General features: G+C 38.0%; 2 protein-coding genes across 7 annotated transcripts in view; one reads left to right on the top strand and one right to left on the bottom strand.

Annotated features, from left to right (window-relative positions):
• Window positions 1–5,714: 5,714 nt before the first annotated feature.
• Window positions 5,715–15,267, bottom strand: LOC134287841 (ankyrin repeat domain-containing protein 49-like). The gene is made up of 3 exons (XM_062850873.1): window positions 15,160–15,267; window positions 6,363–6,568; window positions 5,715–6,308 (listed from the first exon to the last, which is right to left on the bottom strand). The coding sequence occupies exons 2-3, from the start codon at window positions 6,544–6,546 to the stop codon at window positions 5,797–5,799; spliced, it is 696 nt and encodes a 231-aa protein (XP_062706857.1). The 5' UTR covers window positions 6,547–6,568; window positions 15,160–15,267; the 3' UTR covers window positions 5,715–5,796.
• Window positions 15,268–15,400: 133 nt separating this feature from the next.
• LOC109408110 (kinesin-like protein KIF21A) overlaps window positions 15,401–23,301 on the top strand; it is a 181,858-nt gene continuing 173,957 nt past the window's right edge. For 5 of the 6 annotated variants that reach the window (XM_029873554.2, XM_029873553.2, XM_029873550.2 and 2 more), the window contains exons 1-2: window positions 15,401–15,538; window positions 15,988–16,398. The gene's annotated coding sequence lies outside the window, so the exon portion shown is untranslated. The remainder of the gene's footprint in view (window positions 15,539–15,987; window positions 16,399–23,301) is intronic. The other variant, XM_029873552.2, reaches the window with a different exon arrangement.

The raw sequence follows: 23,301 nt of genomic DNA on the forward strand, positions 1-23,301 counted from the left end.
CAAAAGTGGCATATAATGTACCTCAGTAGAATATGAGAAATGGTTCAGATGGTAAGGCTTATCTTTCATTTAAGGGTTACCACGATATTTTATATGGCTTCTAGCCTCTACCGGCATTTTTTAAAGGCGAAAAATGACCAAAAAACACATTTTTGACTTGAGGCACCTCGAAATCTTCACCAATTTAGCTGAAAATTTGACCAGAAGTTTGTTTCAGCATTAGAATTAAGATGTGGGGGTGACTGGCTGAATTCGAGAAATTTCATTTTTTATGAAGAGGTCTACTGAATATATTGAGATGACCCATCCTACAATACCTCAATTGTAGTCGGAGCCTCAATTGCAGACTAGATGATACGCACGCCAAAGGACTTTCCTGTTATTCTGTTATAATCACGCACGCCAAAGGATTTTCCTTCATCGAACTTGGATAGACCTTTACGAATGTCATGAATGCCGGTTGCAATTACTGTTCTGCTCAGAATAATCACCTTCTTCACACCATATTTGCTGACATGGCCTCTATGAACAATCTGGCTCACTGATAATAGACTGTTCGACATCTCCGGCGTATACTTCACATTGTTGGCTGCTAGCTTGACGACTGCAGATGCTTCGATATTCAGTGTCTTGTCTGCTACTAGTACGGTTCCAGTTGCCGGTCGTTGATTCATCAACAAGTTCTTGTCTATTCTAGCAGGTATTCCACTCCTCATCGTTTGTTGATGAACAATCCCGTGGCTTTGGCTATATGGGTGTGCGTACTTACCAACAAACGCAGTTTTGTCCGAGGATGAACGAACTTGCTGTAGCAGTTTTGTTTCGATAACATCGCCAGTGCCACTCATCGGATATCTTTAATCGAATCCCGCGTAGTTGTTGCGCTGTTGAGATGATTTTAGGAATCCGTAGGAATCCATTGAATCTCGAACAAATCTAGGCCCAAGCGTCTACTGCTAACAGAAATACGCATCTATTCTGTTTTCAATTTAAAAACTTATAATCGTTTCAAATGATTCTCATTTTCATTTTGCAGCATTAAATGCTGCACCAAATTTTGGTGGGGCAATGAGAGCGCAAGTCAGTCCAAAGCCGATGATAAGGAGCGGTAATGGCTGAATAGTCTTTGCTGACCACATAAACGCCATGGGATAGGAAAAGGGTATTTTGGTGTGGGATTAGGGTGTTGGTAAGGACTGTATCGGAAATTAACTATAAACATTCAAAATGCTCTATCTCGAAGCACGGTTGGTCTTTTTATTCCGGTTCTTCTATGAAATCTTCACAGTATAGTTAAGATTAGAACGGCTTGAAGAAATTTGGAAAATGTTTTGTATTATTGAAAATATGGTTTCATGAGTGTACCACACAAAATAACAATCTGTACAAACTACACTTTTTTTAAATTTTTGTAACGTTTCAAAAATTGGTAGCGAAAAAAATTTGTACGGAGAAAAATCTGAAAAATAATGATTTGTAGCAGTTATGTACACATAACATAACACTCGATACCGAAATTCTTATTTTGGATAGAAAAACCTCCAACATCAAGAATATGGTCTATCCCAAAAAACACCTACTTTTTGGTCGAACTTTGACGCTCTGTTTTAAATATCTTCAGAGGTTAAAAAAATTCGTTCTCTGGTAAAACTACGTTATCAATAGATTTAAATACATACCCAATCGAAAAAAATGCAAATTTTCAACTTTATGTATTTTTTATTTGCGTAATAGTTCTTTGAAGACGCATAAAAAAGAGTTCCTCGAAAAATGGCCCTTTTTTATTTTTAAGAATTGCTCTAAACTGCGGAGGGGGTTTTTCTTGATAAAAATGATTTTCCTATATCATGAGCATTCTGGAAAAGAATATATTTGCGCAAAAATAAGAAAAAAAAATGAATATTTTCCCACAGTTTTCGCAATTTTAAATTTTTAGAAGGTGTCCAAAATTTTAAAAACATATGTGCAATCTTTGAGATAAAAGTCGAAGTTAAAAGATTATTTTTTGAAAACCACAACTGCCATTCTTTATTTAAGAGATTTATATAGTATCTCCAAAAATAAAGTTATGTTTATTTCGAACAGATTATTTTTCAGGCAAATATGAACGTTTATAGTTAATTTCCGATACAGTCCTTAGTACCAACTTGGTACAGACTTGACGATATCTATCAATGCTATTTAGATGCAAATTAATTTTAAGACTCAATAGTGAATCGCATACCTTCCAAAACAAAAAAAAAAACAATATTCCACAAAATGCCAAGCAAGTCACAGAAATCAAAAGCGCCCGATTGTTTATTTTGTCAATTATAACAAACGGACACTACTACCCTCTCCGACTCACCAACCAGTCATCCCCGGAAAAAATGTCCCTTCAGTTCCGGAAAAAAAATATTCCCAAAAGCCTTTAATCGAATTGGCTTCTTTAGTGGTGTTGAGATAATTGCATATTCTGAATCTGCATGCCAAACTGAGCCGAAATCCAAATTTTCAGCAATTTTGGTGCCCGGGAACCTATTTAAAAATCAATTTGAAATTTGTATGGGAGCGATTTGTTGAATCACCCCTCGTCGCATTTTGTACTGAGCGGAGCTGTCAAGCAGTTGCCCAGCTGTCAAAAGGTGGTTTCAAAAAATCTCTTTGAAATTGATTTTAGATACCAAAATAAAGTTCTAAAAATTTAAAAAAAGTCATAGCGGCTCAGAAAAAGGTGCTGTTTCGTTTAAAAATAAAAAATCTTTGATTTTTTACTAATTTTAAAACCCAATTGTCCGCGTGGTCTTGTAGTACCCTTACTAGGTAAGAATCAGTCATTGCCATACATATTAAATGTAAGATATGACCCAATGAATAGTATTTGCATATGTAAAAGCTTTGCTGATGTGACTTTCCTGTTAGGCAATTCTCTCATCTCATGTTTGTCTTCAAAACCTTGTCAAGCATAGAAAACTGAAGTTAATAAAAAATACATTACAAGGTTCGAATTCCCATAGAATGAGATCATTCATTCGCACTACAACACCATAGAAGATAATATCACATTGGCAGATTACAGTACAAATGCGAAAAATCTCCCTTTTCCCCCTATCCGCAACCCGGGGACGCGCCCTGTTGGATTTCGAAAGCCTCGGAGAACATTACAAACCTTCAATGGCATTCCCAAGCACTAACCCACAATGCCCATTCAGGGGTCTGACTGGGCCTATTACCCTCCCTCAGTTAGTAATATTCTCACCAACTTGGAATTCTATTTTCCCGACACATAAATGACTTCGACAAATGTTCGATATACTAGGCAGCAGCATGATCAGTATAACTATATCAGATGACTTGAAGATCTGATTTTTGCAGAACTGTTTGCCATTGCTTATACATTCAGCTATTCCAATCATTACTGCAAAGCACATCGGCCACATGCCCAAAATCAAAGCTTCCTGGAAGATATAATCCAAGTCCAGGGAAATTTATTTATGTAAATTTCTGACGAAATTTGAGGAAAAGATAACCTAAAGATTTTACTTAGTAGAACATTCTAGCCGTTTCCTTAGAATAATGTGGACGAATCTGTTGAGAAGTTTTTGCTAAAGTAGGTACTTTAATAGAAATTTCTGGTGAAATTGTTGTTCCTTTGAAGGAGAAGCTTATGAGTTTTGTTAGAACTTCTTATAACAATTGCTGACACATTTCTTGAGAAATGTTTGGATGGAATTGTATTTGCATAAGTTCTGATGAAATCAATAGAAAACTTCTAGATGTTCACAGCTTAAAATTAAAACGGCTAAGCTAACAAACGCTGGAAATATCAATATTTTGCTTAGGAAATGAATAAGCTTTTGACTGAATAAGTGATATATATATACTCTCTATAACTCGATATCCAAGGGACCATCGAGTTATAGAATTATCGAGTTATAGAATATATCGGGAGAAAAAAAAATCAAAACCGAAAACGTCTAAAACCACTGTTTTGAGGTAGAAATTCTATATTCAATATCCGAAATAAAAAAATGAACCCTCCCTGCACAGTGGTCCTAAAGCCGTATCTGGCTGGACAAAATTGTTTACGCTTAAAATATTAGTTTTTGCAATATGCTGTCTTCAAAAAAGTTTCTCAATATTATTTTGGACATTATTTCCAATATTGTAAAATTAGGGTGGTTCATATAATTTTCAAAACCACATCGTCAACTTTTTAGTTAGTCCATATAGAGAAATTCAATGTTCTACAAAGTTGAAAAGCACTTGATTCCAAATAACTTTGCCGAAGAAAGTATAATTCTTTCACTTATGGTTCAAAGGATATTCTTCTTTTAAAAAAAAAGTTAGGGTGACACCTAAAAATGGGTTTCTTTAAATAAAGTTGTGTTGACTGGCTTTTCACAAAATCATTGCTCCGAGCACTTTTAGAGCTTTAATATTCAACATGTTTCTCAAAGACAGCTAAGGTGTATGCCCTCAATTTGTAGTTTTTCAGGGGTTTCTTCTAAAAACCCGTTTATTTTTGACACTTGATATTTCAGAACAGTGCAAGTACATTTTCAATCTCTAAATATAAAGCTTTTATTTTATCTTTTAATAGTGGAAAAAGTTCTTTGGTTCAAAAAAAAAAAAGTGAATCCACTGGCGCTATTCTGAAATATTTGGTAGTCAAAAAAAAAGGAAATTTTTTTATAGAAGATGTAGTACTCTGCTATCTTTAGGAAAATGTAGAATATCGACTAAAAGTGCTTGAAATAAAGTGGTTACAAGAAAGCAGCGAATAAAAGGTTATTGAAAGGAAACCGCTTTTGATGTCACCCTAGCTTATTACTTTGGAAATTTATATCTCCACTTATCCGCGAGCGGTAATGGCGGCGGCGGGCATGTCCAACCGGTTCGGATTTTGACGTTTCTTGGGGGAAAGTCAAAACAGTTTCATACTCCTCCTCACCCCTCTGCCCTCCGTTTGATGGCGCCAACCGATTGCGATCCCCACGAAACGTCAAAATTCGAATCGGTTATTTGTGCCCGCCGCCGCCATTACCGCTCGCGGATAAGTGGCTAGTTCAACCATAAGAGATACAACTTCGATTTTTGTTTCGGAGAAGCTGTTTGGAACTATATGCTTTTCATCTTTGTAGAACACTGCATTGTTCTATCTGTAAAAAAAAATCAATAGTAGATATTGTAGTTTGCGAAAAATATGGACCACCCTAATTTTACAATATTGAAGCCAATGTGCAAAAATATGAAGAAACTTTCCTTAAGATATAGCAAAAACTATTAGTTTAGGCGTGAAACTTTTCGTCCAATTTTGTATGTCTCTGGGACTGTAGTGCATGTCATAAAAAGTGATAATTTTCGATCAGCTATCAAAATTTATGGTTTCGTCTTTTCAAATATTCATCAATTGCAAACTACTTCAAACGATTTCTTAGCCATACTATGCTTATTATGCACTGGTTATACTTAATTTTCAAGTTAACATCGAGTAATGGAGGTAAATTTATACTAAGTGTGACATCGACTAAAGGAAGCATCGAGTTATGGAAATATTGACTTATGGAGAGTACGGTATATGGAAAAACGAAGGGACCGACGAATCCATCGAGTTATAGAAAATATCGAGTTGTAGAACATCGAGTTGTGGAGAGTCGACTGTATTTTGTTTTAGGAAATGAATAAGCTTTCGACTGAATAAGTGATATTCACCACACATTACAAAATCGTTTTCTACAATGAAATAAATATTTGTATTGCTATGATTACTTACCACTTAACGCCCTAAAATCACGTTGCCAAAAACATCGTAGCCTAATCCAGCATACCAGTTTCCACGGTCAAAGCTGACTGAGCCATAGCGAACAGCGGAAACGCAAGGCCACTTTTCTTGGCAATGTCGGCTGCCTTCTCCCCAGAGTTGTTCACCAAATCCGGTTGGATCCGATCGTCCATCAGCAGCGTCACCAGAGTGCTGCGAGCATTGGACACACTGGCAGCAATGTGCAACGGAGTTTGACTTCCATGAGAGGTCGCATTAAAGTCCGCCCCGTGTTGCAACATCACAGCGACACATTCGGCATTGTTCCACTTGCTGGCCGAATGCAACGGCGTCCAGCCCAGTTCGGTTTGGGCATTTGGGTCGGCTCCCTTCCGCAGCAGCAGTTTGGCCATTTCCACGTTGTTGTTGTAGCAGGCCTTGTGCAGCGGAGTGTACCCATCACTGTCAACGGCACTGACCACCGACGGTTTTTTGGCGAGCACCTGTTCGAGAACCTCAAGCTTATCTTCTCCGGCTGCCCATAGTGCTAATCGTTCCAACGAAGCTGCAAGAATATTCTATTTATTAAACCATTTCTAAGTACAAATAAGAGCCTTACCTTCAGGATTTTGGTCCTCCTCGATCAGATCATCCGGGTCGTCCCAACCACTGGTAAACATTCCCCGCGGTGTTTTACGCATTTTTTCCTCCAAATCTTCCAGCGTCTCTATTTCGTCCCGTTTGTCATTTTCGATTTCCTGGGCTATTTTCTCCCACTCGGAGCCGGATTTTTGCATCGCCATTGGTCTAGTTTTCACTGATTTTCTGAGAATTAAAATTAGGGATTTGAATGAATTTCAGATCAAAATGCGCGCAGCAACTGTACATTTTCTGAATTGCTGATTTTGTTTTGGTTATCAACCCACCGTGGCGCTAAAAGTCAAAACATATTTACATCGTAACATTTCAAAATGACTTATTATAAATTTATCAAGCACTCAGCCAAATTTAACACTGCACGGAACTACAAATCAACCCAAATTTAAGTTGTTTTGACGCAATCCCGGTCTTCCGTGGAATAACTCAAATTTGCGTCAAACAGCGAAAGTGGTGAGTGAGTAGTTCTCGTTTGAGAGCGGCAAAAAAAATTAACCCACTGGTAAGTTATTTTCACCCAACGGAGGCCTCAAATGACGCAAATTTGGGTTAACTCAAGAAAACCCAAATTTGGCTTCTTCCACGGAAGAGCAGCGGATGCGTCGGTGCTTCTCTCTTTGTTTTTGACAACATTGCGGTGGGGCGAGGGAGAAAACAACCCAACTTTGAGTTAAAACTAAAAGCAGTTTAGCCAAATTTGAGTTTTTAAAACTTATTCTTTGGGTTTTAATATTTTTCCGTGTGCACGGAAAAATATTATAACCCACACGCTAACCCTCAGTTACCCAGATTGATGTCAAAGCGACCCACACGCTAACCTGAAACTACTCATCGCCTGGGTCGATTCTACCCGGATTTTCATGTTGTTAGCAGTTGTCAAAATCCGGGTAACCCGAAAACCCAGATTGGTTTAATCTGGGTAAAGATCTGGGTAATCGGCACTTTGTCACTTTTCGGCTTGAGAATATGGCAGCGGTCAGACAATCGTTGGCAATTATGAATGTTTCCACGAAAAATATGAGGATAAATGACGGGAAAACAGTGGAATTCTTCCAGGGAACTGTTTTCCTGCATCAGGTAAGTGAACAGCACATGGGAGTTGGGAGCTTTTTATCAAAAGTCTAAATTGGAAATAAATTAACAAAATCAAGGTCCAGGAGGAGCTGGGTACCGGTTACCCACATTTTGTCACCAACATCGGTAACCCAGATTTGAGTAAAGGTGCCTTTACTCAGATTAGAGTAACTGCAGTTTTGCTCAATCTGGGTCGCTTTGACATCAATCTGGGTAACTGAGGGTTAGCGTGCAGATTGAGCAAAACTGCAGTTACTCTAATCTGAGTAAAGGCACCTTTACTCAAATCTGGGTTACCGATGTTGGTGACAAAATGTGGGTAACCGGTACCCAGCTCCTCCTGGACCTTGATTTTGTTAATTTATTTCCAATTTAGACTTTTGATAAAAAGCTCCCAACTCCCATGTGCTGTTCACTTACCTGATGCAGGAAAACAGTTCCCTGGAAGAATTCCACTGTTTTCCCGTCATTTATCCTCATATTTTTCGTGGAAACATTCATAATTGCCAACGATTGTCTGACCGCTGCCATATTCTCAAGCCGAAAAGTGACAAAGTGCCGATTACCCAGATCTTTACCCAGATTAAACCAATCTGGGTTTTCGGGTTACCCGGATTTTGACAACTGCTAACAACATGAAAATCCGGGTAGAATCGACCCAGGCGATGAGTAGTTTCAGGTTAGCGTGCAAAGAATAAGTTTTAAAAACTCAAATTTGACTAAACTGCTTAAAGTTTTAACTCAAAGTTGGGTTGTTTTCTCCCTCGCCCCACCGCAATGTTTTCGAAAACAAAGAGAGAAGCACCGACTCATCCGCTGCTCTTCCGTGGAAGAAGCCAAATTTGGGTTTTCTTGAGTTAACCCAAATTTGCGTCAATTGAGGCCTCCGTTGGGTGAAAATAACTTACCACTGGGTTAATTTTTTTGCGGCTCTCAAACGAGAACTACTCACTCGCCACTATCGCTGTTTGACGCAAATTTGAGTAATTCCACGGAAGACCGGGATTGCGTCAAAACAACTTAAATTTGGGTTCATTTGTAGTTCCGTGTGCATGCGGGAAAAGTCTCGCGTTACATTTGAAAAGGGCCTATCTCCAGAACGTAAACAGAAAAATCGATGCAAACATTCCATCACATTTCCTAATCGTATTTCACAGTTTTCGGATTTTTCAACATGCTTTTCGTTTTAATGACACAAGAACAGATGTATCTATGCTTCAATAAGCAATTTTGCATTAAAAGTTATCAAAAAAGTATGAAAAATTATAGATAAACATGTTAAGCTTATTTAAAAAGTTTCATCCGGTGTACGCCTTATTGTGAGTCTTTCTAAAATTTTCTTAGCGTGGGTTGGTCCCCCGAGTGAGTCCATTGTTGACATCGTATCAAGGCTTGGCCGTTTTTGAGAGAGAGAATTCTCGCTCTCGGCGCTCGGGCCGAGAGCCGCTCCGAAAATTTTCGGTTGTCGGCCCTTTAAACGAGAGGACCAACAAATGAAAACAAAATTTTACCGTTACTGGCCCATTTGGAGCACGGGCTTATGAATGATTGGGAAAAAAAGCAATGATCGGCCGTTTTGAAGGTGGGGTTTATTCTGATAAGATTAAAGTGCCCCACACAATGCATACGTTTGCGTGTGCGTGACAGTAGTTTGACACATTTCCCATGGGAAAACTGTCAAAAAAACGCAAACCTCGACGGAACGGACGCTATGTGTTCCACGCTTAACGGTTAGGCGGGTGATGTTTGCACAGTATGTTACTGTTGGGGGATGCTATGGAAAGGTATCAAAATCGATTTGTTTACATTTTAGGGATAGGCCCTTTTCAAATGTAACGCGAGAAGTCCTTACTTCACATTCACATTCTGACACATTTTTTTAAAGTGCCCCACACAATGCATACACACTAAGATCAGCTCGGTATTTTTACTATCTTTTTACTGAGTTCTCAACAGCAGATTTAACTCGGTACGCTCGGTTATTTCTTTTGCGGATATTCCGTTAATGAGTTACCGAGCTCAGCTAATAAACTGTCAAAAGTTACTGATGCACGGTAAATATCGTTACTGGTGAACGGTAAATACCTGAGGATTGCGGACTGAAATTTGACAGCAGCCAGGCTGCTGCCAAACCTCCAAAATGATCAGAGTGTGCCTGGATACAAGTTCGGTTTACTTAGTCACGCTAAAATAAGTAAAACGTTAAATGACACACAAACTTTGCCATCAGATACGAAAATGTTTTCTAACGTTTAGTTATTTGAAAATTATGTGTAAAACTTGCCCAATATTTGCAAATTATTTTTCCAAGCCCATAACGGACCAAATCAGCAGAATATATACGTTTGATTGTAACTTTTGCTGTTATTCATCTGTTTAATCTTTGTGTGGAGTAGTTTATGCGTGCACTTTGAAATAAATCTCCATAGAGATATGCAACTCAACAACGGGAAGCACTGGAAGAAAACGTACGTGCTCAAATTGAATGACCAAAATAGTTGAGTCCGCACACCTCAGGTAAATACGATTACCGAGTGTACCGAGATAAATCTGCTGTTGGAAACTCAGTAAAAAGATGGAAAAATACTGAACTCAGTGAAAAAATTACTGAGCTGGAACATCTGAATCTTAGTGTGTACGTTTGCGTGTGCGTGACAGTAGTTTGACACATTTCCTATGGGAAAACTGTCAAAAAAACGCAAACCTCGACGGAACGGACGCTATGCGTTCCAGGCTTAACCCTCGAGTAATCGCGCTGTTGTATTTTATCAAAGACAAACAGACGTAACTCTTAGAGGAAATTCATCAAAAACTTTTGCCTGGTGTTATTTTCATGAGCGCACTGCCACCTGGGGCCTGTAGCATAATGAAAATTTTACTAATAATATTAGTCTTGTAGCTTGTAACTTATAATTTTCTGTTGCATAAAAATACTACAAGTACAAGTTACAAGTCCAATACTACAAGTCGGTTGGACTAATATTATAAGTAAAATTTACAAGTGTATGTTGCATAAACAAACTACAAGTATAAAATATTAGTTATGACTTGTACTTTTGATTACAAGTCTCAAAGGTCTTGTAAAATAATTTACAAGTTAGATTTAAAGTATTGCAGAGGTCATATTTAGTTTTGAATATATCCACCATTTTGATGAACTCAAAAGACATTATTTATATTAGAATAACCAGCCACAGAAATCCAATGTCGCGACTGTTCATGTGACTAACATCTAGTTTGCCTCGCCCTTACAGCGTCAGTAGCGGTACTATAAGTGTCAAATAAATTTTGTTTACCAAAACAAGAGGTCCTCTACAAGATGGGCACTTAAACATAATCAATTATTACAACTAAAGTTATTAAAATAATTAAATAGGAAAACTGAGTACAGCGCCATTGGCGTTCTAGTGTATTTCTATTTTATTTATCTAACATATCAACCTTAATTCCAGTTTTCGACGATTAAATTTGGCAATAAATATGTATTCGAAACTCCTTGAAGAGAAAATTGCGTTGATATACACTTTGTATCCAAAATATAATTTCTGCTGAGTCTCTCAAGTTCTCCAAAGTTTCTACAATACCCATCTTTGATTGGAGGTTCTTGGTAAAGTTGCAGATGCGAAATAAATTTGAATCAATTGCTTGTATTGCCCATCATTAAGCTAATCAAGAGCTACAATATACATACACTAACTCGAATCGAGTTGCGACACAGCTCAATTTTTGCATCCCAGATCACTTCGGATTTTAACAAGAAGCATAATACATGTTGCTAAATCTTTATACATTGTTTTTCAACCAGTACTATTAAAACTTTCGGACATTTTACTAAAAATCTAGGTACTTGCAGTGCCATACTTTGTAAAAAAATATTTCGTCAGAGCGGTCGAAAATGATCCAAACAGCACTTCATGTATCGTATAAAGAATGCAAAACTTCGGAATAAATGAAGTTATTTCCGGATGTTACGCGGAAAATGCAGAAAATAAAGAAACATCAACTGTCATTTCAAATTAATAGTGAACTGTCGGATGAATTTTGACAGGTAAATGAACCAAAACAACTTGTATTTTCATGGTCACTAATATTACAAGTGCTAATAATATTAGTGGAAAATTGAGCCTTTATGCAACACAAATTATTAGCACTTGTAATATTAGTACTTGTAACTTGTAAATTGTAGCTAATATTATTAGCCCGATTATGCTACAGGGCCCTGTTGGTACACTCAAATTAATCAACTGATAGATTTTATGTGCGCTAACCCCATAGATTGCTGGCGAGAGAGAGAATCGCCCTTTATGTGCAAATAATAAAATCTATAAGTAAGGCATATGATTTATATTATTACTAGCATACATTCTAAGTGTTACAGCATAAGACGTAACCTTGGGCACATAAAATTTAAAAGCAAGCAAAACGACACGAAACCATAATGGCGCGCACAGGAGACGAATGTTTTGCACGAAAGTGCACTGTTAAATTCAATCAGCCGGCCCGAATAATGGATATTTTCAAAGGTAAGTACATAACTCTTTCTTAGTAACATGTTTAGCACTCAAACTCAGTTAATTACTATTGCAGCATCGGACACAATCGCTTCACTATCGGTAAAATGACGAACTTTCGCAGCCGAAACCATCTAGCTCCGTCATGCCTGCATCCGGTGGTTCTCCCAAGTTCTGAATGAATGGCGGAGTCGACGACGGGATTACTTCATCTTCTTCGTCTTTAATAGCTAGTATATGGTGCTGTACGAGCCCTAATAAAAATATATTATACACTGGCGATTTAGTGAATGATTGTATCATTCCATGTATGATCAACATGATAGCCCGAAAGGGTTGTTAAGCACGTTGTATCATATTTTTTCATTAGGGAGGTGCTTTGTTCGTGAAATAAAATTAGCTCGATCGACATTTTTTTCCTTTTTTTTCATTTATTTACATTTTGAAGCCAATCCCACGTGGAAATGAGTCTATTATTCGTTCCAATGAAACCCATATACTGAACGATTGAAAACCAAAAGCTACGCACATAAGTTCTATCATGATTGAATCGACAAAAAAATGATAACGCTGCACATAGTTTTCAAGTGCAAAAGCAACTGGTCATAAACTAAGTGCAGAACTTTTAAATTTAATATGTTATTTGTTCTGAGTGTAGAACCACGCGCGACATTGTCGGCCATGATGGATTTCGATTTGACGTTTTTCTGACACGCACACTACTACACAAATTGCCTGTAATTTTCGATTGCATCATTCAGCAACGTGTACACTGGCAAAAGTCAAAGCGATCGAACACTAGCGCATCTGGTGGAACGATCGCGCAAATCAAATGAAATTTGAATTGATCGTTAAATGCATATGCCAAGTCGTTTTGTAGCAATGTGATACAAGTAAGGTGAAGAGATCATTTTGTATAATACACAGCCTTTTGCTAGTGTGTGTGCGCTGTTTTATATTTTTCTTAGCAACCCGCAGTATCTTGACAACGCTTGACGTCATACAGTCAGTTGTTGTGATTTTAACCCTTTCTTTCCCATGCTAGCACAGGTGATCCACTACTTTGCACTGTTCATACAAATACTAGATAAGTTAGATCATTCCCATTTTTTCGTCAGATGTTTGTATATGTTTAATGAACTATTATGCCAAATTTGGTCAAAATTTCTCTGCCCGGTTTTTTTCTGGAGCTAAATGATTAGGCGGAAGTCGGTATTTTTTACATTTTAATTCAAACAATATTTGAATATTCAATATTCCGAAACATGAACATTATTTTCAACGGAAAAAATACTAGCTATACTACAGTATGTATATTAGCACAATAAAATACCGTTTCACAAACAAGTTGACGATAAAACACTAATTTTATGAACAAACATGTGGATCATCAGTGATCCATTGGGAACATAACGACATTTTTAACCTTCTTGATCTAACCTGTTCGTTGTTAGCATGTTTGTTTACATTTAAGGTATTTTCCATTATTATTAGGGTTTCATGTAAAAATGTCATTATTTCATATAATGTAATCTATTTAGCGCCGGCAAAAAGTCGTAGATGAATCCAGGAGGGTTTATATGGTACGAGGAGAGAATCCATAGATTTGAAGCGAATCATGTCCGAATAACTACTTATGATAACTGCAAGAAGTCCGACAAGTTTCATTAAGTTTTACAGAAGGGCTAGATAAGAATCTCGAGATGAATTAAAGATGTAATAGACGATTTATAAATATATATAAAAATATATAAATATAAATATATATAAAAAATAAAAAAACAAAATTTATATATGTGAATTCAGTGCATCCATCTTCCCAATGGATCACAAGTGATCCACCCAAAAAATCAAATTTTTCATTTCTAACGATATTTTGGAGTAAAACTATACATCTTTTGTTCTGGTGATTTTTTCAGAATAAAATGGTTTCTATTTTTAAATGTCAAAAACCTTGTGGGAAAGAAAGGATTAAACGCCCGCCCAAATTCTCTGCCTTCCCACAACTGCCCCTACATTCAACTGTTACCAAGGGTGATTTGCATATTGTTATTTATTCAAACACAAACGAGGGTAACTTTTCAGCGTCAGAAAAAATCTAGGGATTGCTAAATGTTATAACAATTTTTCTACTTTACGTTGAAATGCAGCTACTGGAATATTTCAAGCTTTGACTAACAATTGAAATATATAAAATTATGCATCTTGCTTTGCTTTTTAGATTACCGTGCAAATGTTCAATCGTCTAAAATATTTGTTCACACGTCAAACCCTAAAAAAATAGCAAGTATACAAACCGATTATTCCATGCACCACCCAAAAAGTGTAACCGACGCTTAAAAGTTCTAGCAGCGAAACGAACCAATGTATGCTAAAACTGATGGGAACATATTGTGGTGTGACAAAAAAATTCTGCAGGGGGTCGAATACGGTGCAAAAAAGCAATATCTGAATATGAAGCAAACAATGCGATAGTTCGTGTGCCAATGACCCTTATACCTCGTCAAAAGGCACGATTTCCCCCAATAGTGCCATTTGCTAGGGAAGCCAAAAATGAAATTCCTCCGAATATTCTCGCCCTAGACCCTCCAAAATTTGTATTGAGCGAATGCATTGGGAGTTGAGGGAAGTTTTTCTTCAAGAATTGCTCAAAGTGATTGATTTTGTTTTCCGAACTCAATCCGCTTTGGTAGATGTGAATATTGATGGTAGAACAGGCAGCACGACCCAAACATAGATGTTGTTGAGCTCGTATGACGTCACCACCCTCCCCTCAAAAGTTGTTTACTATTTCTTCTTACTAACACAGGCAAACAACGAGTTCCTCCTCACCTCCCTTATATCACATTGGTTTTGTAGAGTGTTACTTGCAGTTAAAAAGCATTGCAGTTAAACCGTTTGCACCGAGCGAACGTCTACTGTAGCCGGTAAATCCACAATATTTTTGTAAAAATATGCATTCACTCGTAAAATTTTGACCATCGTTTTCCGATAAAATAGCACTGTGCGCAGATAGTTGCCAAAAGTACTCAGCCAACGAATTTGACAGCCAACGCAGCCACTACTGTCATCGCGCTGCGAGCGGAACCATGATGCGAATGAAAGCAACAAAACAAAATCCCCGACTGCATCCGATTTCCACCCACACTATTTTGGTTTCCCTTTTACGCTTACCATTCGCGTGCAGGTGCTTGCGTCTGCTCGAGCTTGCTTGAGTGCTTTGCTCGCGCAACACTCTCGCAATCTTCAGTCAGTCAACAGAAAACATTCGCGATTGACGGACGCGGTCGGTCGGTCGGTCATCGGTCCCTCGGTTCAGTATTCAGTCAGTAGTTTGGTTCACAGCAGTTTTGGCGTTGAAGGAGGCAGGCGTCTTTCTTGTCTTCTCCTCTTGTCTAGTGTGTTCTTTAGTTTTTTTTTGCTTCGGTTTTCTTCTGTTGGTTGGTGACCTCTCGAGACATACGTAGCAGCAGCAGCAGCGCACTGTTGGAGTAAAAATTGATTTTTGTTTTTGCGGGTTTCAACTTGGCGGACGGTGGAAACAAATTACCCTGTGAGTAGTGCAGCTGATAAAATTAGCTATTTTCGGAGTTTGGAGCTTTCGAAAGTGCGGTACGATTGGTGGTGAATGGAAAACTTGTGCAAGTTGCGGAAGACGGAAAATAAAGAAGAGTGAAACATGCGAAAATCGATTGCTTCGATTGCTTGGTTTCCCACAGAAGGGGCACTTGCATGGGAGTAAATAAGAAACAAAAATGATTTCCATTGTTTATCCAGATTCGCAAGGAAAAGGTGATAATAGGGTGACCAGATAGTAGGCTCCCAATAGACTAGGTGGACGTTAAATATTCCAACATTAATTATCAGAGTGGTTGGTAGTTTTATAGGAAATTTTTAAGATTGCCAAAATTCGCGTAATTGAAGCTACACAGTGGAGTTTTCCTGGAATTTTGTCTGCTATTGCCGTGTGTTTAATGAGTGATCGATTTTCCTACTTTCTAGGCATCAAATTACAGCTTCAATTTCAAGTGTAATCAAATTGTATGAAAACCAATTCAAATTTATTCTCTGCCTCCGAGTGTGAATTTTCATGTAATAAAAAGTGTTCGTGAACAACAGCAGTTAAAATTGAGCGATTTTACCGAAATTCGAGTTTTCTGTGCTCCCCAAATACAATGGCGAAATAAATCAGCCGGAAGCCGAATTGGTAGTGTGAATTTGTGAATGATTCTGGAAACGGCGTCCGTCATTATCGTTCATCTCCTGGCGATTGGATTATTAAAAGTGCCGTGTCGTGAAATCATTAATAACTCCGGATTAGCATAAAAATTGGAACGCAAAACAACCCGTCATCCAAATCAGCTAGCGGCAGGCACCGAGTGTTGTAAGGGAGGCGAAAGAGAAATCCATCAGGTAGGTGTTCTCCACTCCATTTATTCAATTCAGTATCTCTTCATTTGCATAGAGACCTTACGCGCGTATGTACCTACCTACGCCTCGCTGTGTAATTTGAATCGCAAGGCCTCCCTCCTCTCAGCTTCGGATCTTCGGATTTTAATTTCATTCCGAGTGTTTCATTCATAAAAGACTTTGTTGTGGTACTTGTGTTTTCTGCTGAATAGAGATAACTCTCGAGGTGAAGTTTTGACTTCTCGTACTCTTTGTTCTGCTGCTACGCAGCTTCTTACATAACATCCAATACTATAACACAACCAACGTGTTTGATTTGCTGCTCGCTCTCATCAGGTTTTAATGGATCGATGGAGGCGATCTTGAAATTGAAAATTAACAGCAATGATCGATTGAGGTTCAATTTTCTGATCAGTATCTTCCAACAGTGAGTATTAGAGGGTGCTCAGAATAAATTATAACTCCATTGTTTGGCGAAACTTGAAGTGAATTTATGCAATTAATATGTTACTAGTTATGAATAGAGAAATTTTTGGAACATTTTCTTGTGACGAATTCTTAGGATGATTTTCTTATGGTAATTGTCTGTCATTGTCGGCTTGATATTGATCGGCCTACAGTGATAGCGATGGTAGTGCAATATCAGTAGTCAACTGACATGACTGATATATGTGCAGCTCTAGGCTTAACCTAGTGGAAATTGCCACCATCAATTGGAATTCTTTTAAAGATTCTTTTGAGTGTTATCCAAAAGATCATCTTAAAATTCCTCCAGGAATTTGTTCAGAGAATCTAACAGATGCTTGTTTTGAGGGATAGAATTTGTTCTTTAGGAGTTCCTTCAGGGTTTCCTTCAAAAGTTCCTACGGAAGTTATTCCAGAATATTTTTTCTGAAATTCTATGTTCCAGGAAGTCAAACAAGTTTTCATTACGAAAAGCTTGTTCCGATAAGGAATCCCCTCCCCCTGGATATTCAATCTTGACGCGATGGGAGGGCTTAACCCATTAGCACTTTAGCGCCAGTTTATTCACCACCGCGTGAAAAAAAGGTGTTCCTTTCCTTAATGCTAATCCTTCGGGGGGTGATAGAGGACCATAATAGGTGAAAAAAATTATTCTACGCATATGGTCAAATCTCAACCGTTCCGGAGTTATTGAACTTTTAATGTTTTTGACTATGCTTGCCCTAAACTGGCTGTAACTTCAAAATGGTTCAACTTTTCGAAGTTCTTTCGATTGCATTGGAAAGATAATTAAATTTTCTATCTAGTAACGTCTTTGAACCTGTTGGTTTTTGTAATTTAGTAAGTTTTGTAGGGCAAAAAAGTTAAAAGTTAGCTATTTTTGACAAGTTTTTGCTTTTTAACTTTGAAAAATGCGTGGTAAATTGAATTTTTCTCTTAGAGAAACTTATGCGCCTTGACTCGTTTAACAATTCGTTCTTTGACGTCAAACTCCTAACTCTTATCGTTTTCTTACAATTTCGATTTGAACACCCTATTTCGGATCAATAATTTGCCTCAGTAAGTGCCACAGATGAAAGCTCACTTAACCCCACTGTGTCATTGGAGCTGGCGTCTTGTTTTGCATCGCGACACCGCGCGCACAGCACACTTGATCAGTCGTCCAATAGCAACAGCGTGGCGCGTATGATTGACAAGAACGACGCTGTGCGCTGGTTCATGTTGAATGATTTGGTGTGATTACCGTGATCCTGAGAGGCTCTTCATGATGATTAGGGAAGTGGACTAGTGATTCTAGGTGCAGGTTGATTATTATCGGTGAAAAATAGAGGTTTTGATAGGACGGGAAGGGGCATAAACTGATGATTCCGAGAAAGTCGGAGGGGTAAAATTACAGAAGGAATCTTGAAGTCACTGAAGGGAGTCACGTAGTTTCGGGGGAAATTCAATAATTCTGGTAGAAAATGAGGGTTCAAGAGATAGGGTTTCGGTAAAAAAAAAAAAAATTTGGGACACACGCTATTCCTAAAAGTGCAAAGTTGGAGCTTAGAACGAATGAATTGATAAAGAATCTGGTTTTAGAAACTTATGCTCTGCAGAATGATAACAGTTATTCAATTTTATCTAGAAATTTCGTCAAAGATTCATCAAAATTCCTACAGAAAATCTATCAAGCATTCTTTCCACGATTCTTTAATTCTTTCGGGAATTCCTCCATAGATACCTCCACGAGCTCCTCCACGAATTCGCCCAACATTTTTTCCAGAAAACTATCCAAAACATTTTTTAGGCGTTCCTAAAAAAAAACATTCCAGAGATTCCTCATAGAATTTCTCCAGAAATTTTCCCATGAATTCCTCTCAAAAAATTTTCCCGGAGATTTCACCAGATTTTTTTTCCAATAAGTCTTCCCGGTATCGCTCTAAGGATTTTGTTTCAAGGATTCCTCTAGCAATTCCTCCAAGTGTTGGTATAGGAATTCCTCTAAGGAATCCTTCAGTAATTTATGAAAAGATTCCTGTATTAATTTCTCCAAGGATTACTCCACGAGTTTCTTCGAGGGTCCCTACACGAAATCATCTAAAGCTTTCTATCAGAAATTCTTCAAAGGACTCCTCCAAACTTTCTTCCTAGAATTCCTGCAACGATTCTTTCATGGATTCTTACAGTAATTTCTCCAAACATTTCTTTAGGCGCCGTCCACAAATTACGTAACGCTCTAGGGGGAGGGGGGAGTATCGCCGAGCGTTACACCCCATACAAAAATTTAAGGATTTTCATACAAAATAGCGTTACGGAAGGGGGGGGGGTAAAAAAATGGCGATTTTAGCATTACGTAATAAATGAATGCTGCCTTATGAAATTCTTCAACGATTCTCCATGGATTCCTCCAAAGAATTTTTCCAGCAGAAGTTCCCCGGACAATTTATTTTACATTTATTTTTTTCTCTAAAGATTCTTTGATAATTTCTTCAAAGGATTTCTTAAGGGCATTAAAACTGCAGGAATTCCAATCACTAGGAATTCTTCTAGAAATTCCTCCAGGATGCGATTTCCATAAGGAACTGCATGAGAAATTTCTACAATAACTGTATCAGGAAATCCACTAGTTTCTCTAGGTGAAGTTTCTCTGGGAATTTCTCTAGGAATGCCTCTAGGAATTCCTCCAAGAACTCCATCAAGAATATGCAAAATTGTCAGTCAGTAGTGTCTTCAGGTATGCCACCTAGAGTTTCTCGAGGAATCCCATCAGGAAGTCATCCGCGATATCCACTAGAAATTCTTTAAGGAGATCTACTAGGAATTTCACCAGGATTTGCTTCAGGAATTCCACCAGAAGTTCCTCCAGGAATTCCACCTGGGATTTTACCTAACATTCCACTAAGAATTCCACCATGAATTCTTCCAATAATTCTAGAAGAAGCTTCTCTAAGAATTCTCTCAGGAGTAACTCTATGAATTCCACCAGGATTTCCAATAGAAATTCCTCTAGAAATTTCACCAGGTTTTCGTTAAGAATTACAACCACCAGGTATTCACCAGGAATTCCTCCAGAAATTTCTCCAGGATTTCCAGCAGAAATTGCATAAGAAATTTTTCCAATAATGATACCAAAAATTCCGCCAGGAAAACCACCAGTTTCTCTTGGTGAAATTTCTCTGGGAATACCTCTAAGAATTCAACCCGAAATTCCTCCAGGATTTCCATTAGGAGTTTTTTTTTTCAGTAATTCAATCAGGAGTTCTTCCACGATCATTAGGGATTCTACTAGAAATTCCACCAGGAGTTCCTCCAGCAGAAGATCCTTTTTAAAATTCTTTCAGAAATCACTCGTCTAATACCTCCATGAGTTCCATTAGAAATTCCTCCAGGCATTCTACTACGAATGTTTCCATGAATTCGGCCAGGAATTCCTCCGAGAATTTCACCAGGAATTCTACACGGCATTCCTCCGAAATTTTTATCAGAAATTTCTCCGAGAATTCCACCAGGTATTCCACATGGGATTTTTCGAGAAATTTTACCAGGATTTCCTCCTGAAATTGCATATGGAATTTCTTTAGGATTTTTAGCAGTATTTCCACCAGGAATTACACCCAGAATTTCTCCAGGAATTTCGTCAGGATTTCTACTAGGAATCCTTTTAGGAATTCCTCCAGGTATTCTACAACGAATTCTTCCCGGTATACTACCAGAATTCTTCCAGAAGTTCCTCCGAGGACTTTACCAGGAATTACGCCAGAAATTTCAGTAGGATTTCCACGATGAATTCCTGTCGAGATTACATCATGAATTCCACCAGAAGTTCTTCAAGAAATTCCACCAGAGATATTTCTAAGAATTCCACCAGGAATTTATCTAAAAATTCTACCCTTCCTAATCTCTTTGAGAATTCTACTAGGAAATCTTGCCAAGAATTTCACCAGGAAATCCATAAGAAATTGCACTTGGAATTTCACAAGGAATTCTTCCATGAATTCCCTCCACCTAAAATTCCTCCAGGAATTTCAAAGGAATTCCTTCATCAATTCTAGCAGAAGTTTCTTTATTAATTTCTTCAGGAGTAACTGAACGAATTTCTCCAGGAATTCCTCAAAAAATCCCCCCGGGACTTTCACCATGAATTCTTCCAGAAATTAAATCACGAATTTCACAAGTTATTCAACAACGAATTCCACCAGGACTTAAATAACAAATTTCTCCAATAATTAAATCAGCACCTCCTCCAGAAAATCCATGTGAAATCATACCAGGAATTCTACGAGGAGTTGTATTCTTCTAGGAGTAGAATTCTTCTTGGAACTCCACCTGAAATTTTGTTTAAGAATTGCACCAGCAGAAGTTTCTTCATCAATTCCACCAGAAATTTATTCAAGATATCCTCGAAGAATTCTACAAGGAACTCCTCCTGGAACTCCACCAAGGAATGCTCTCGGAATTCCACCAGGAATTCCATCATTGATTCCACCAGCAATTCCGCTAGGAGATTTTCCAGAAATTCTACCAAGAGTTCCTCAACGAGCTCCACCACAATTTTTTCAAGGATTTCCATGTTTAATTCCACCAGGATGTTCACCTGAAATTCCTCTGGGATTTTTACCAGAAATTCCCTAAAAGTACCTTCAGGAATTTTTTTTTTGAATGTACTAGATATTCCTCCATAAATTTCTTCAAGATTTCCTTCATGAAACCAACCAAAGTTTCTCAGGAATTCCACCAGAATTCCCCCTAGAACTTCCTCCAGGATTCCCTCTAGGAATTCCCCCAGGAATTGCTTCAGGAATTTTACCATTCATAACTTCAAGAATTTCACCAGGAAATCCATTAGGAATTCCACATGGAATTCCACAAGGAATTCCTCCAAGAATTTTACCAAAACTTCCGCCAATAATTATACCAGGAGTTCCTCCAAAAATTCCACCAGGAGATCCTCCAGGAAATTCACCTGTTTCTCTAGGAGAAGCTTCTCTAGGAATGATGATTTCCATGATGATTCCATGATTTCCTCCAGGTTTTTCCACAAGGAGCCCCTCCAGGAATTCCAACAGGAGTTTCTTCAGGAATTTCATTAGGAAGCCCTCCATGAATTATCGGAAGAATTCATGGTGGAATTCTAAGAGGAGTTTTGGGTTAAGTCTCAAGTGGAATTCCTGGAGGTAATTCTGGTGGAACTCCTGTAAGAATTCTTGATAGAATTCCTGAAGCAAACCCTTGTGAAATTCCTAGTAGATCTCCTTAAAGAATTTCTAGTTGATATCACGGAGGACTTTCTGATGGCACTCCTCGAGAAACTCCTGAAGACACTACTAATTAACAATTTTGGAGGAATTTCAGATGGAGTTCTTGGAGAAATTTCTAGAGGCATTCCCAGAGAATTTTCACCTAGAGAAACTAGTGGATTTCCTGGTCGACCTACTGGTATAGTTATTGTAGAAATTACTTATGCAGTTCCTGGTGAAATAGCTGGTGGTTGGAATTCCTGCAGTTTTCATTCCCTCCAGAAATCCTTTGAAGAAATTATCAAAGAATCTTTGGTAGAATAAATGGAGATAAAGAAACATTTCTGGTGGAATTCATCATGTTATTTTGGCTGGGATTCATCGTGGAAATCCTGCTGAAATTTCTGGAGGAATTCCTGGTGAATACCTGGTGGTTGTAATTCTTAACGAAAACCTGGTGAAATTTCTAGAGGAATTTCTATTGGAAATCCTGGTGGAATTCATAGAGTTACTCCTGAGAGAATTCTTAGAGAAGCTTCTTCTAGAATTATTGGAAGAATTCATGGTGGAATTCTTAGTGGAATGTTAGGTAAAATCCCAGGTGGAATTCCTGGAGGAACTTCTGGTGGAATTCCTGAAGCAAATCCTGGTGAAATTCCTAGTAGATCTCCTTAAAGAATTTCTAGTGGATATCGCGGATGACTTCCTGATGGGATTCCTCGAGAAACTCTAGGTGGCATACCTGAAGACACTACTGACTGACAATTTTGCATATTCTTGATGGAGTTCTTGGAGGAATTCCTAGAGGCATTCCTAGAGAAATTCCCAGAGAAACTTCACCTAGAGAAACTAGTGGATTTCCTGATACAGTTATTGTAGAAATTTCTCATGCAGTTCCTTATGGAAATCGCATCCTGGAGGAATTTCTAGAAGAATTCCTAGTGATTGGAATTCCTGCAGTTTTAATGCCCTTAAGAAATCCTTTGAAGAAATTATCAAAGAATCTTTAGAGAAAAAAATAAATGTAAAATAAATTGTCCGGGGAACTTCTGCTGGAAAAATTCTTTGGAGGAATCCATGGAGAATCGTTGAAGAATTTCGTAAGGCAGCATTCATTTATTACGTAATGCTAAAATCGCCATTTTTTTACCCCCCCCCCCCTTCCGTAACGCTATTTTGTATGAAAATCCTTAAATTTTTGTATGGGGTGTAACGCTCGGCG

Source organism: Aedes albopictus, chromosome 2 (assembly GCF_035046485.1).
Source record: "Aedes albopictus strain Foshan chromosome 2, AalbF5, whole genome shotgun sequence".
Lineage (NCBI taxonomy): Eukaryota > Metazoa > Arthropoda > Insecta > Diptera > Culicidae > Aedes > Aedes albopictus.